The sequence below is a fragment of the Xenopus tropicalis genome, chromosome 4, assembly GCF_000004195.4.
Source record: "Xenopus tropicalis strain Nigerian chromosome 4, UCB_Xtro_10.0, whole genome shotgun sequence".
NCBI classification, from domain to species: Eukaryota; Metazoa; Chordata; class Amphibia; order Anura; family Pipidae; genus Xenopus; species Xenopus tropicalis.
The window spans coordinates 143112910-143128174 of record NC_030680.2 but is presented as its reverse complement, the minus strand read 5'-3'; the positions used below and the strand labels follow the sequence as shown (position 1 = coordinate 143128174).

At 46.0% G+C, this 15265-nt stretch overlaps 1 protein-coding gene across 2 annotated transcripts in view; it reads right to left on the bottom strand.

The window, feature by feature from the left end:
• Window positions 1–10062: 10062 nt before the first annotated feature.
• Window positions 10063–15265, bottom strand: part of suclg2 (succinate-CoA ligase, GDP-forming, beta subunit) — a 139213-nt gene continuing 134010 nt past the window's right edge. Inside the window, exon 11 of one of the 2 annotated variants that reach the window (XM_012960976.3) lies at window positions 10063–11607. In XM_012960976.3, the coding sequence (XP_012816430.1) occupies window positions 11492–11607 (116 nt within the window). In that variant the 3' untranslated portion in view covers window positions 10063–11491. 2 annotated transcript variants of the gene reach the window in all.

Below are 15265 nucleotides of genomic sequence, written 5' to 3'. Positions count from 1 at the left end.
AGAAGGTATAGGTTTGCATTTACGCCCGAATGAGAGCTGCCATGTTGCTTATCACTTCCTAAATACCAACCCTAGTGGTGACAGATAGAGATTGATGGATACTGTACTGGCACAAACATGGCGTCAACATGCCCCAATACATGGGGAATTATATAGAATTTTTGAAGGGGAACCACGAGCCCCACTCAACACAGAAACCCCTAATATACCCAGGGTCGGACTGGGGAGTGCAGGGCCCAACGGGAAACCTGCCCTGGGTGCCCCCCAAGGTATGGGGGTATCTGCCCCCGCAGATGCCTCCGCCGGACGTCCTCCCCTGAATGGGAACTGGGACCCACCAGGGTATTTTCCAGGTGTCCCGGCGGCCCAGTCCAACCCTGAATCACTGTAACCTGTTCCTGCAAAAAGGTAGGAATAAATCCCATTTTTATATGCTGAAATCCAGCTGCAAAACAGTTCTTCTCTTTCTGCCTCATTTGAAATCCTGGCAGGGGAGGAGGGACTAAAACACTGATGTTACAAATTGTAACAACTTCTCCCCAGCTTACAGACAGCATGCAGGAACTACATTACCCACAATGCATTGCACTGGGATGTTCCTTTCCTTATTGACATCACGTGTGCAGCAGGGAATTGTGGGATTGGGAGGAGGCAGGCTGAAGGCTGAGGGCAGGCGACTACTGTTACATTTTATTTGAGTCACAAAGTAGTCAGCCAATCAGCAGGGGAACAGGGGGCGGGGCTTAGGGAACTGTTCCAAATCAGGTTATTACATTAAACCTCATAACAAGGCTGAACTTATGTTTACTTTTCAAAATGCTTAAGTTGTGTTTGGGTTAAGTTCCCCTTTAAAGCCAATTCTTCCCTTTTTATTTGTTCTTTCTCCAGGTATTTTCTCCTCTAATCGTCCTCTTGTCTTTAGGACTCCAAAGTCAGAGCTGATATACGAGAAGATGATTATGAAGGAGCCAGTGGGGCCAACAGGCCTTTCCGCCCCCCGCATGGGATCTCGATGTTTCACTGCCAGACTGTGGCGCTCTCGGCTGATCCCGTGTGTAGAGCTGGCAGTCAGGCCTCGGGGGCGACTCTCATTTATCTTTAGGGAGATAAGAGGGAGACTGTGAGTTCCCAGACGGTTGCCGGGTAAGCAGAATAACCGTGGCCCAAGGTTACATTGTGTTCAGATAAAAATACGGTTTTTCTGTTGTTCCTTTATCGAGATGGAGCCGGAGGGATGTCTCGCAGAGATACCCCGGGGCTGTCTCACGTTTGTATCTCTAGACTCATTCCTACTAGTAATGAAACTCAAAAGGCTCAAAGTAAACTGAGCTGATACAGACAAATAAATCCACATAGTGCAAATGCATTTATAAAAATGGCGTCCGTCTATCAAGCCAGGGTCGGACTGGCCGTCACTGAACCAGAGGGGCTCCCAGTGGGCCCCGGCCAATGACAGTTTCAATCAGGCCTTTCTTATTTTTACCGTAGGTCTATATAGTGCCTATTATGTATATACAACATATTAGATGTCATACATGTACATGCAGAGCCGCCAACCAATCCCATGTCACGAGGGAGATAATGATCCAGTTCTGTTTTTTTTTAGGCCTGAATTCTCAAAAAGGCCTGGAGTGGATCATTATCTCCAGAGCCACCATCAGAAATCACTTGGCCCCTCACAACAAACGTTTCTGGGCTCCCCTCCCCCAGGGCCCCTCCCATCAGTACAAAGGACACACAGACATAAAAAGTATTAGGGCCCCCCTACCACAGTGCCCCTTAGTGCCCCCAATTGCCCCATAGACAGTGCTCCCATAGAAAGTGCCCACAATTGTCCCCATAGACAGCACTCCCCATAGACAGTCCCCCCCATACACAGTGCCCCCCATAGAAAGTGCACCCAATTGCCCCCATAGACAGTGCCCCCCATAGAAAGTGTCCTTAATTTCCCCATAGACAATGCCCCCCGAAGTCGTTGTCTTCTTTTTCAGCTCCTTGTGCGACAGGCCCTTTTATAAGGTTGCGCCCTATGTGTACGTGTGACATCAGTATGCACGGGTAGCAACCTTATAAAAGTGCCTGTAGCCGTCGCCGCACAAGGAGAAGGAGCAACAAATCACATGACAGGGCCCGACCGTAATAGATTAAAGGGGGCCCGAGCCAGTCAGAAAATTGTAGCATGACCGGGCCCCATTTAAAAGTGAAGATTGGCTGGGCCTGGGACAACTGCCCCCCCTGTGGGCGGCCCTGATTACATGACATGAGGTTGGCTCGGGTACATGTTATTGCTATGAGAAGGGCCCTTCATGGTAGGTTCTCTAGGCCTTGGAAGCTCAGTCTGAAATGGAGCTCTGCCATTTTATAATTCATACAGATGTAGAGGGAAGGATACACACATCTCTAATGGAACGTCTACTTCTAATGTGTTAGGGATGAAAAGTTCCAAGACTGGGCACCCTGCTGAAATTGCCTTGGGTGCCACTATAATTCTCTTGTTCCCAGTGTGTTGAGGTTGCTGATACCACCAACAGGCCTTGAGCTGGAAGGTAAGGGTGTGCTCCTTTCTATCAAGATCATAGCACCTCGCTATCTTCCATAGACAGAAGGTTTTCCATTCATTTGACTGCAACTCAAAAGCAGGTAAGGAAGGACAACTTGGTCTCCATGCATCTTTTTGAGAGTAACCCATGATTAAAACCCACCAGAATTGTAAGCCTGGGCATATGGGGCATATAATCTTACAGTAGGAACCTCAACAGACACTGAATACCTTGTGCCTCACAAACCTTATTGTGCGTTAGTAGGTCCAGACTCTAAAAAGGCACCAAGCAAAGTCCACCTTCTTCAGGATTGAACTCCTCTGTAGTTTGCAATGTTCAGGACACAAATGCTTAGTTACTCACTATATCCTGTATAAATGGCAGGTTTAACTGGTTGTTGGATATATTTGCTCAATTGTGCAACTGTAGCTGACCTGGTCACTGTCAAGGATTTCCATTAGGAAAGCTCTCAGGAGGCCCATTGCTGTGGAGTGGGGACTGAGGGAGATACGGAGCGAATGGAATCATTTATACGGCACATTTCCCCCGTGGCACTCAAAGTGCTTTAGCGAAAAAGCAAGGCAGCCATTATAGGTGCACGGAGTATACCAGGTTGCCAAAAAATTAAGTGTTTTGCCCAGGGTCACAAGGAGTTGCCACGGGGAGTCAAACCAGGGTCTCTGGTATCAGATTCCACAACAAAGGCTGCTCGATTAACCCCTAGGCTAACTCCTCCTCCTCTGGGAGTTGGAGCATATTGGGGCTGGACCATGATGGGGCTGGGGTGGGATGGGGACACGACAGGAGAAAAGCAGGGTTTAGGGGCCCGAAGCAACAATGAATTGGCCCCTGACGAATACAGAACCAGGAAGGAACCTGTGGCCAGATGGCTGGACTTTTCTCTTTATCCCTTGTGGGCCCGTGTTCTGGTTCTGTGTTTTGAAGCCCATCAGGCATTTGCATCAAGTACAAACACATCTTCTAGTTCGTGCAACAAGGGGAACCTGAGAGTAGGAGGGGCTTCTTTGAACTAATCCAATTAGTGACATTTTAATTAACAAGTGCGTATCAAGCCACCAGATGTGATGCTTCACACCCCTCCCACAGAATGCGCCTTTGTGTGCAACATAGCCCCCCCTCCATCTGTTTGTTCTCCTGACATGTTGCGTTACATGTGATACCGGCAGCTGACGGGACTTTTGTCAGATGACGGCGCTTATTTTGGGACAGTCGATTACTGACAAGAGAGAGAAGTCAATGAAATATTTTAAGAATGAAACAATTCTGAAATAAAGGTGTTTCTTAAAGGGCAACTAACGGCTCAGGAAATAAATATCTAGACAGTGTTTTCCCAAAAAAATTTCTGGAAATCACTGAACAACTTCAACCAAAAAATAAACCCCCATGAATTAGTTTAGCAGAATGTACACCGACTGGCACAACGGGATACTGGGAAAAATCCTATTGGCCCTGGTCCGGCAGGGCCCCAGCATTGTGGGTTTGTCCCACAGTCTGTCCAATACCAGCTAGCTGTCTTTTTGGCCCTTGGTGCTGCATTGGCATTGGCTGGTGTTGTTTGGGTGACATTGGCTGCTTTAGTCTCGGATATACAGGAATTTTTACAAAACAAAACACCAACCAAGGACATCAGGTCCTGGACATGACACCACTGCATACACATTGGCTGTATCATTTAATTAATTAGGCCTATCCAATGAGAAGCCTCCTGTATGGGGCTCCAGCCCCCTTCCTGCTGTGGCCCTGAACTGGACTCTGGGGGGATGGAACAGACTGGGCCCCAGTTCAGCACTGTGACACCTTCAGCACCCCTTGTCCTGGTACCACGTCCATGATGGAAGTCTCAGTAGCTCATATCACAATAAGCGCTATTATCAGCTACAAACTGAATGGAAGAAACGTCCTATCTTCTATATATCATTTTATAACGAAATATTCTAGCTATTTGGAAACTAAAAGCAATTGTGAAGTCAACTGGAACACACAAAGCAGGTTCATTATAAAGCTGAACTTGTGGGGGCGACACAAAGCGAAGTCTTCTGCATATTCAGCCTACTCCATGGCTCTTTCTATGGATAAAAGGATTGGACTGTTTGAAGAAATCCATTGAGATCATCACAGGTGCCACATACAGTGCAATACAGACACCCCCAAGTCTTTTGTGATTGCCCTGGGTTGCCACCAAAAGGTTTTATTTTCCTTATCAGTGGCATACGTACATGGCAACGGGCCCCTGTGTAGAAGAACCCCTTCCTGGCCCGCCCTCCACTAGCCGCTCTTCTTGCTGCTTATATCTCCTGCTCCCCAGCCGCTGTCGTGTAAGAGGCCAGTTAGGGAGGAGGTATTTCTATAACTGTTGCCTCTATCATTGTGCTGCTGTTCCTTATATGAAATGTTAAGAATCATCAAAGAACAGTGTGGCCAAAAGTATCCAAACACCTGCTGTCCAACATCTTATTCCCAAACCAAAGGGATCAATATAAAGTTGCCCCTACTCTTCTGGGAAGGTTCCCACTAGATATTGGGACATTGGGAGTTGCTTCCATTCAGCCACAAGAGCATTAGTGAGGTTGGGCACTGATGTTGGGGACCAGGCTCACAGTCGGGGTTCCTATTCATCCAACAGGGGTTCAGTTGGGTTACGGTCATGGCTCTGTTAGGTAAAGTTCTTCTGCTTCCATCTCAGTAAACCCATTCTGTAGGACCTGACATTGACATTGTGCATAGGGGCATTATTGTGCTGACTCAGGAAAGAGCCCTCCCCAAAGTGTTAAACAAAGTAGGAAGCACGGAATTGTCATGAACGTCATTGTATACCAGCGGTTCTCAACCTGTGGGTCGGGACCCCTTTGGGGGTAGAACAACCCTTTCACAGGGGTCGCCTAAGACCATGGGAAAACACATATTTCCGATGGGCTTAGGAATAATTTTATGGTTTGGGGTCACCACAACATGAGGAGCTGTATTAAAGGGTCGCGGCATTAGGAAGGTTGAGAAACACTGTTGTAGGTTTGCTTTCACTGGAACCAGGGGCCCTAGCCAAAACCACTGAAACAACCTAAGCCCATTATGTCTTCTCAACCAAACTTTGGTTGCCATTATACTTTCAGACAGGTTGTATTTTCCTGCCATCTACCAAACCCAAACTTTTCTGTCAGACTGACAGATAGTGAGATGCTGTTTATCCCTCCAGTTGTCACATTTTCACTGCTACAGGCAACACGTGGCATAGGGTATGACAATATTAACCTTGTTTGCCCATGAAAACTCCATGTACCCTATGAATAGTTGTGCTTCTGGGGACAGTTTGGAGCTCAGCAGTGAGTGTTCTATTGAGGACATAGCATTTTGCACAGTGGCCAGAGTCAGACTGGGGGGTGCAGGCCCACACCCTCCAAGGGACCCCCAAGTGCACATACCTCATATTTACCTTGCCGCAACCATGGGAGGGAGGTCAGCGGGGAGGTACCAATGCTTCCTGACGTTTTTTTTTCCCAGTGTCCCATCGGCCCAGTCCGACCATGACAGTGGCCAGATACCTTTGCCCATAAAGTGTATTTTTTAACTACCAACACCACAATATTTCAGGATAACAGTGGCAAAGTCCAATAACTACTCAGCCGGTACCACTGTCTGCATGTTGTAATGGAGTTCATAACCTGCTCAGCATTATTGTTTTATACCTGCACCGCAGAGCTTGCACTTAACACCGAAACCACTGCAACCCAACGACAAAGCGCTGGCTTTTACTGGAACTTGTTGATCGCCATTGAATCATCCCAACATGGCTCCCCACCTATTTGTTACTCTCTAAAATGAATGTTTACGAGCCTGGGTTAGTAAGTGCACCGCGCATATTACAGTTTCAGGCAGAAAGGTGCAAAGAGAACCATGAGTGGGGGTTTTTGAAGACATTAAAGCCAATAATAAAAGAACCATGTATATTTCATGAGCTCGGAACAAAAGTACTGAAATATTTAGGCTGGATATGTATTCACGATGAGTGGCTAAAATAAGCCGAGATTATATGAGAAGGAAACGGATAGCGGAGACTGGGTGCCATTGCCATGAATGGATTTTTTTTTGAGTCATGGAGATTCATGGTCAAGAAGCTTGGGGAAGGCTGCAATAAACACATTTCTTCTTGTATTAAATGATTTGTGCTCGGCGGAGCAGCCTGAAGAGCATCGATGTGATTTATTCCAGGGCGCCGGGAAGGAGATCGCCTTAGTATTTTTGACAGAGGGAATATGTTAGAGCAAGTAAAATACGCCCCAGTCAGTGGAAGGGAATGCAGCTGCTGTAGGTGCTACTGGAGACTCGGGGCCGCTTCCAACTCGGGTTTAATGTTTGCCCCAGTTCTAGTAACCCGTAGCAACAAGTCAGCAGGTTGCATTAACTGCTAGCATTGACCGCTAATATACTGGCTCAGGGCTTTAGAAGTGGCCATAATGTTCCTATATGGTGAGAGATACAGTAGCCTTTAATGCATTTGCAGAGCTTGTATAGTTTGTAGAATCAATTATAGGTGCTGATCCAAGGGGTAGATCTCCTTTAATAGTTATAATCTTCAGTCTCTAGATGGTATTGTTAGGTAGGAAAGGTTCTAGAGCGGTTCTCTGATGGGAAGGAGATTTTCCAAGATAGTCTGTCAGACTGCCAGAGAAATGGGTCACTTACTCTTTGGCTGATGTAAGAAGAAGTGGATGACTCCAGAAAGGCTGAGGTCTGTTACCTCTGAGTAGAGCCATGGTGAGCCATTTAGTTATATTAGCTAGTGGTAGACCAGATATGTGGAGGTCACTGTAGGCAGTGAAAGATAGAGGTAGGCCAGCTAGTTGAGCAGCTGAGGCTCCAACAAGGAGGAAAGGGTTAGGGACTAAATGTCTACAGTCTAAGCTAGAGAGGTGCGATGCAGAGAGGGCCCCCCTACACACCCCTTGTACTATAACAGAAACTGTGGATCCAAGAGAGCCACCCAACCTGAAGAAGAGTATCAGGAGAGACAAGTGGCCAGAGAATCCTAACATTATCATATTAGACATTTGTGAGAGCTACTGAGAACCAGAGAAGCTGTGCTGGAGACTGTGAATACAGCCATTACTGTCTTCATCTCCAAGAACATGTGGACGTCCAGTTTAATCCAAACTAAGTGCTGAACTACAAGTATTCCCTTTTCTGTAATGCTGTGCAGTGTAAAGGGGTAAATCCAGCTGTCACTACGGAAGTTCTAATCACCAGGAGACCAAGTTAGATGCCTATTGAGAATCATTCTCCATCTCCAATTCTGTTGTCCCACTTGGCGTTTGCTGTTGCCCATTTTATCCTGTTTTTTTACTAGCCCTCCACTGACAGTGGTCAAATGCATTCATAGATCTACTTCAAGCACCACTTATTCTTCTTCTTAATTAGACATAATTCTGACTAATTTGGAATTCAGAAAACAACAAATGATTAGTGATGTTGCCCCACAGACAGAGAAGAGCAACCAGATGCCTCTACAGAAGATTTCCTTCTTCTTCTACCGGCATTTTCTCCCAACTGTCAGCCTTTAGTTTTTCTTACGAGAGAAAATGGAATTCTTGATGGCATGTAACTTGGTCTCCCGCTGGTGATATCTTCTTAAGGTTTATTATATAAATAATTTATTTGTGAGCTCCTCAACCAAACAACAAACTCATGCTGCGAGTCATTGATTCCGTCACGTGACCTACGGACAGAGGGTTGGGTTGCACCCCTAAATTGTAAAATTTAGGGGTGCAGATACCAAGATTTGCCTTGGGTGCCAAAGCTCCTTGGTCAGGCTCTGATTGGTGGGACACCACTCCATTTAGCATTTGGCTATGGGCAAAACGTTGCTCGTGTTGCTATTGAAAAAGGCATTAGAATGAGATCCGTCTCCCATTCCCCCACACCCAAAAGTGAAAATGAAGCAATAAAACACCTTGCGGCGTGCCGTCCCCCCTCGGAGTAAGACTGATCCCTCTCATCTGTCCTGTTTTCCAAGAGAATCCCTTCCTTTATTCCCTCGACACGAGAGGGAAATTGATACGAGACCTTTATAAGGACATAAGGCCACATAAGCTTCTTCTTTATGTTCCCCATCATTGCTTTGGAATCCCACGTGTAAGGAGCTCGGTATTAAGGATGTGCGGCCATCGGATACTTCCACAGGCAATTACAGTGACGAGATCGGGTTATGGCTCTGTCTGATTCTGTAATTCACATGATGTAAAACTCATGCACTTGATTCTCCCAAGCCCATTTCCCAGGATTCGCTTTCAGGCAATTAATCATTTTGTCATCTACCTGCTAACCTTCTATTTTTGTCCACGAAGGCCCCGTTTGGCGGCTTACACAATTACACACCACAAAACGACCCCCGGCTTCCTTCTCGCAAGCTCTTCATTTTCTCATCGACCCATTTCTGCTTCTCTTCCATGTCCTCTTAGGAAGACTAACAAATGACAAAGGAAGTTCGGCCGGCGCATGATTTTTATGTTCCTCGCGCGCTGACCTTTCTCGGCAAGGAATATAAATGCCCGGTATATAAGTCTATTAAGTGTGACGGATTCCTTATGCCGGAGGCACAATTATAGGGATGTGATTGATTGAGGGACCCGAAAAAACAAGAGCTCCGTGAGAGGATATTTTTATTCAATAGAAAGCAGAAAAAAACCTGGAATACTTAACTCCAATATCTACATGTAAAGTAACCGCAACTAATTGTCTATAATTTCCCCATAAAGTGAATGGACACTTTGCCTTGGACTCCCAACCAACAAAAGATCTGTTTGACGGGTATAAAGAAAAGTAACAGCCCCTTGTAGAGTGTAAGCTCTTTTGGGCAGGGCTCCCTTCACCTCTTGTATCGGTTATTGGTTGCTTTATATGTTACTCCTTGTAGAGTGTAAGCTCTTTTGGGCAGGGCTCCCTTCACCTCCTGTATCGGTTATTGGTTGCTTTATATGTTACTCTGTATGTCCAATGTATGTAACCCACTTATTGTACAGCGCTGCGGGATATGTTGGCGCTTTATAAATAAATGTTAATAATAATAATTTTCCCATAAAGTGAATGGACACTTTGCCTTGGACCCCCAACCAACAAAAGATCTGTTTGACGGGTATAAAGTAAAGTAACAGCCCTCATTAAATGCAACTCCCAGCATCCCACCAACATTGAGGGTCTCTGTGTTCGGGATGAGTGGGCGTAATGTAATGTAAATACTACCCTAGAGAAATGTATTTTAGAGAAGGCCTCAGAGCTTTGGGAAGGGTTCCAACCCAAATATCATCTACAGTGAGACTGAAAATGTCTGTTTTTCCCCCAAGACACTCAGTTTGAAGTTGATTTACGTGAGGTTCGGGGGGGGGGGGGGGGTTGGGTTTACATTTATCCGCTTGTCTAGGTATCTTTTGACCTATGACAGAATGGCTGATCCAATCATCTATAACGAGCTAACACCAACCAGAAGATCAGAGAAGAAACGACACACACAAGGGACAATGGCCGCCAAGGCAATACTCATTTATTTGCTTCAAGTGTCTGTTAAAAAAGGCAAAGTTGTCACTCCTAAAAGTTTAGATGTAAAGTGGTTGACAGAAGACATTAAAAAAAATATTCCTGAAGACCAGCAGCACAGGATGGACCCAAGGTTGAGGTTTCTTGCGGAACATTAACAAAACCCATTAGAAAACAGGGAAAAGTTTGCCCCCAACTCATTAACCCATAGCAACCAATCAGCAGCTATGAAATAGAGTAATTAGTCGTGGTTGTTGGGCTTTTCCAGTCCAAACCCTACTTGGAAGGTCCAACCTTGGTCAGGGCTCCACTTAGGTCATTACATAGTCTCAAGAATATATGAGATTTGGGGTTTTCACCCCAAATCTCACACTCACTGAGCTCCTGGATGGACTCTAAAGTAACTACGAGGACCAATAGGCATTATCCCCAGATCTTTTACTAATTCCCTGCCACCACTTCTTCAGGCTCAAGGTTTGGGAACCACTGACTGAAAATAACAGTTGAACACATCTGATTGGATTGCTGTGGACAACATTTAGGGCACACCCCCTTTATTTAGGCATGACTACATGTCTTGATGGCACAGTTAGAAGATGTTAAGGCTATGGACGGAATACGGAAAAAGTAGACAATCGTTAAAAATAGAGATGTGTTTGAGACAACCTGGCCCGTCTCAGTGTAGGTTACACAGGATAGTAGCCTGTTTAATACAGTATGAGAAAGATACAAAAGTGCTCCTTGTGTAATGACTATATCCTATATACACTCCCCCCAATATTCCCATCTAAAAAGGCCAGGGCCCGCCTCCCAGGGATAGGTGGGAGGTATGTAATCATCACAACCACCAGAAACCCTGTAGCTTCCTACTCTAGCTCCCCAACAAGATGGCGGCTCTCTGGACTGGACTCCATTGGTGGCATATTGTAGAATTTCCTAATGGGTTTATAAGTTTCACCCACAGGAATAAACATTATGAAACTATTTTTGTAAATAAAATTAGAAATGAACACCCCCTTGGCACCTAGTGACCCCACAGTGCACGGAACAAGGCTATTGGCTTTCAGCACCGTATAAAACGACGTTTTTGGCTCATACACTAGAAAAACATCCGGAATTGCACGTAGAACCGACAGTTATTGTATCATTCCCCGTATAAAATTAGTGACCAATTACAGTTTAAATCAGGGATGTCCAACCATCGACATGAAGGACCTGAAGCTCCCAGTGTTAGGGGGCCCCCTGGTGGCCCACCCCCACTTTAAACAACATTAACGACACCCATAATCACTCATACTAGAAATTTAGAGATATAAACATTTGTGGGTTAAAATCAAGTACATTCATTATCAGATGTTCCGCTATTCCGATACGGAGTTTGAGTTCCTGGTAGAAACGGGCAAAGGCGGCTAATTCTTCGCTATGCTCGCCACGGCTTTTCTGGCTGCGTCGTCCAGGTCGTTGGCGGAGGTAATGGGCAGCCCGCTCTCTGCCAGGATACGCTTGGCTTCGTGGACATTTGTTCCTAGGGGAAAAAAAAAAAGGGTAAGTGATTGTTAGAACAAGTTTAATATTGAATTGCTTCCAGAAAGATGGGGTTTTTGGTTAGTCAAAGGGGGTGGGGCTTGGTAGAAGGGCAGGATATTTATGTATATAGTGGGTGTGGCTTTGGGTCTAAAGGTGTGGCTTTTGCAGGTCATGGTTAAACATGTACTGAAAAGAGCCAGACCCTGGAAGCAAGGGCTTTTAATGGAGTACTAAGGGGTCCATATTTGTGCCTTTTAGCTCTCTTCCACGCGCAGCCAGCATCTTTAAAACTACCCCTCGTCTCCTCCTTCTTCTCTTATGAGTAGGGGGGCATTGACAGCAAATGAGGAGTAAGGCAGGGGCTGTGGGCGGAGGTACTCCTTGCATTAGAGGAGGAAGTGGAGGCGGGGTTGGGGTGGGCAGGAGGCACCGTCATGGAGGAGACATGGAGTCTGGTGCACAGATTCTCGGATTAGGAGAGGGACATCACATGAAACAAGGTGAGGGAGGGGTTGGATGACTCTGCTAGCCAGGGCCGGAACTAGGGGTAGGCAGCGGCGGAGGCAATGACCGATCTAATCGCCCTGCCCCCCCTGCACCGCCTCCTGTGCTTTGGCGCGCATGCGTCGTTGGGGGGGGGGGGCGGAGTTGGCCGACTGGGTTGCCTAGGGTACCCGGTTGGCTTGGCCAACCCCTGCTGCCAGCCTACGGGAGGCGGGGAAATAGTCCCTATGTAAGGGCTCATGTAGGCCCACAAATGCAGCTGTGGTCCCTGCAATTACCCTACAGTCAGTTGTGTGCAAAATCACTTTCATTAAAGTTACTTCCATATAGCTGTGCTCATAGTAATGTAGTAAGTTAGGTTGAAAAAAAGACGTACGTCCATCACGTTCAACCATAATGCCTATATATAACCTGCCTAACTGCTAGTTGATCCAGAGGAAGGCAAAAACCCCATCTGCTCCGAGTCCCTACTACTTTTCGTTCCAAGCGCTGCGCCACCCATTGGTGCAAGCGAATCCTGGAGTTACCGCCCCTTCCTGTCCAGGTGGTAGTTCCAGGGTTCCCCTTCACGCCCAGCGTCAATAGGTGCAGCACCCTCATGCCTAAGGAATGGGGCGCAGATGTCCCTCGCATGTTGGACATCAGAAACGACGAAAGCTGACTGCAATAACGCTGGAATTCTGGGAAAAACATGGCAATTGCGTTTGCTCACTGCACCTGCAGATATAACCGCGCCCTATAGCGTTTATGCGCCACTAATTTAATCCCCACTCAATGAACATGTCACAAAGGGGGAGTGTTTTACATTTACAATGAAACTGCCCCCATCCCAAGGGGCACCCCAATAATTGATCCTTTCATCTCAAATCAAACGTTGGATTCTGCCCATTCCTCCCAGAGAGAGGGCTCATATAGAGCAAGGAGATGTCTCGCCCATATAAATCAATGGCGCGGAATCCTTTTCTCCTTGGCCCCCCATGTATCCAGATAAATAACATTTTATATTAACTATTTAAATCATTGCCTGTCTCCCCCCCCCCCCCCCCCCCCATTATGTTTGTGAAAACCACAGGTCTGTGGAGAAGATAAATGTTCCGACTGCTCTTTCCTTCCTTCCCTCGTTGGGGATTTGTCTTTCACAAGCAGCAATTAATGTCAGCCCTGTATTTATATCTTTAATTCTCATTATTACAGCGGCAGCAGCAGGACTGGGGGTGCAAAATTACCCCCCCAAATGTCATGCCGGGGGATGTTCTTATCAGGCGCCAGATGGGCAAGAGATTTGTTTGTTTATAGAAATACGACAACTACAATTGCCTTCCGTCGGCTGCGTTTGTTTGATCATATTCGGTGGCAAAAAACATATTTTAGTCTAAAATTCAATTACCAAATTTTAGAGATAATGTTGTTTTTAAAATAAGTTAGAATTAACCATAAATATATTTGCCTTTCATGCCAAACCCTATGGCCCTAAGGAAAGTCACACAGATTCTTTGCTCTCCTGAATTATCTGTAGGAAAATGCTGCTTTGGCCACTGGGTGGCATCAGAGAGCCACATAAACCCTCAGCGAGTCGCTAAACCCTCCAAGATTCAATGAGACGTGTATTTCCCAGCATGAAAGCAGAATCCGTTTAACTGTTTACAGTTCATTGCCCGGCGCGGTGCCGGTGCCTGCTGCATTAAGCAGAATTGGCCCCAAGTATACCGATAGGTGCATCTGTAGGCAGCGCAGAGTATCCACTGCCCAATGCCATACTCCCCCTAAACGAGTGGATCTTCTCCCAAATCAAAATGGCAACATAGGCGCCGTTGGACAGAGGGCTGCGTCAATGTGGTCCCCGATCTGATGGGAAAATCAAACCTGCCTGATTGAGATCTGCCCAACTTTAGGCCAGATCTCGGTTGGGTAGGCCCATATGGGGTGCACATACACGGGCAGAATCAGTCTGAAGGACGTGAATTGACTGCAGAAATCTGCCCGTGTATGGCCGCCTTTACAGCCCAAAGCTATAAAACTTTTTGGCCAGATTATAATTGTTCCAGAGGGGTCAAATAACTGCCTATGTGGACAACATAGGACACAAACTGCAAGGTCTTCCGGACTTGTGCTTCTTCCATGAATACAGTGTTGCTTACGTTCAGCCGCACTGTATTCATGAGGGACAAGCGGAGAGCCGTATGTGGGTGTCCCTTGGGGTGGCCCCAGCTTGGGCATCCTTCAAACACACAAGTGCAAATGGGGGCAGGCAGCTTTCACTGTTTGTCATAGAAACTGCCCCCAATTGTTGTTTAACTACAACCCATCCCTCTAAAGCCAAAACCTGTATATTGACAAATGCATAAGGCAAAAAGATATAAGGTATAGTTAGTAAGGGGAAAACCAGAGGAGTTGGCTCGCATGGCTCTATTATGTGGAACACAAAGCCTTAAGGCTACTAAGAGACACCATGGGTTAAGGCACTTTCCCCAATATGTATAAAAAAAAAAAAAAAAGGCACTAATTTTGCCCAATATAAGTAACCTATAGCAACCAATAAAATGTTTCCTTTTAAAAAGGTAAACTGACCAGTGCAATTTTGCCTGTTAATTGGTAACTATGGGTTATTGCAGCCGGGCAACCTTAGTGCCTTTTATTACATAACCCCCTTAGTACCATAAAATCCTACCGAGCGCTGATCCTATTTCATAGCCATAAAGTACATGTAAACCCCCCCCCACACACAATAATTTATTAATTCAGCGATCAGTCTCTTTGAAATCTTTAAATACCTGCCACTCATGTTCTTCAATGGTTAATAGTAAGGCTAGGGATATTATGTACCCCCTACTGTAAATGATAAGGATATTAGCAGTCACTGAGGGGTTCTGTGCCCATATAAAGGCACAAGGCTGCAGGCTGAGTTATACAGGGAACTCTGAGTATCACTCATGTATTATAAGGGATAATGTACCCCCTACTGTAAATGATAAGGATATTAGCAGTCACTGAGGGGTTCTGTGCCCATATAAAGGCACAAGGCTGCAGGCTGAGTTATACAGGGAACTCTGAGTATCACTCATGTATTATAAGGGATAATGTACCCCCTACTGTAAATGATAAGGATATTAGCAGTCACTGAGGGGTTCTGTGACCATATAAAGGCACAAGGC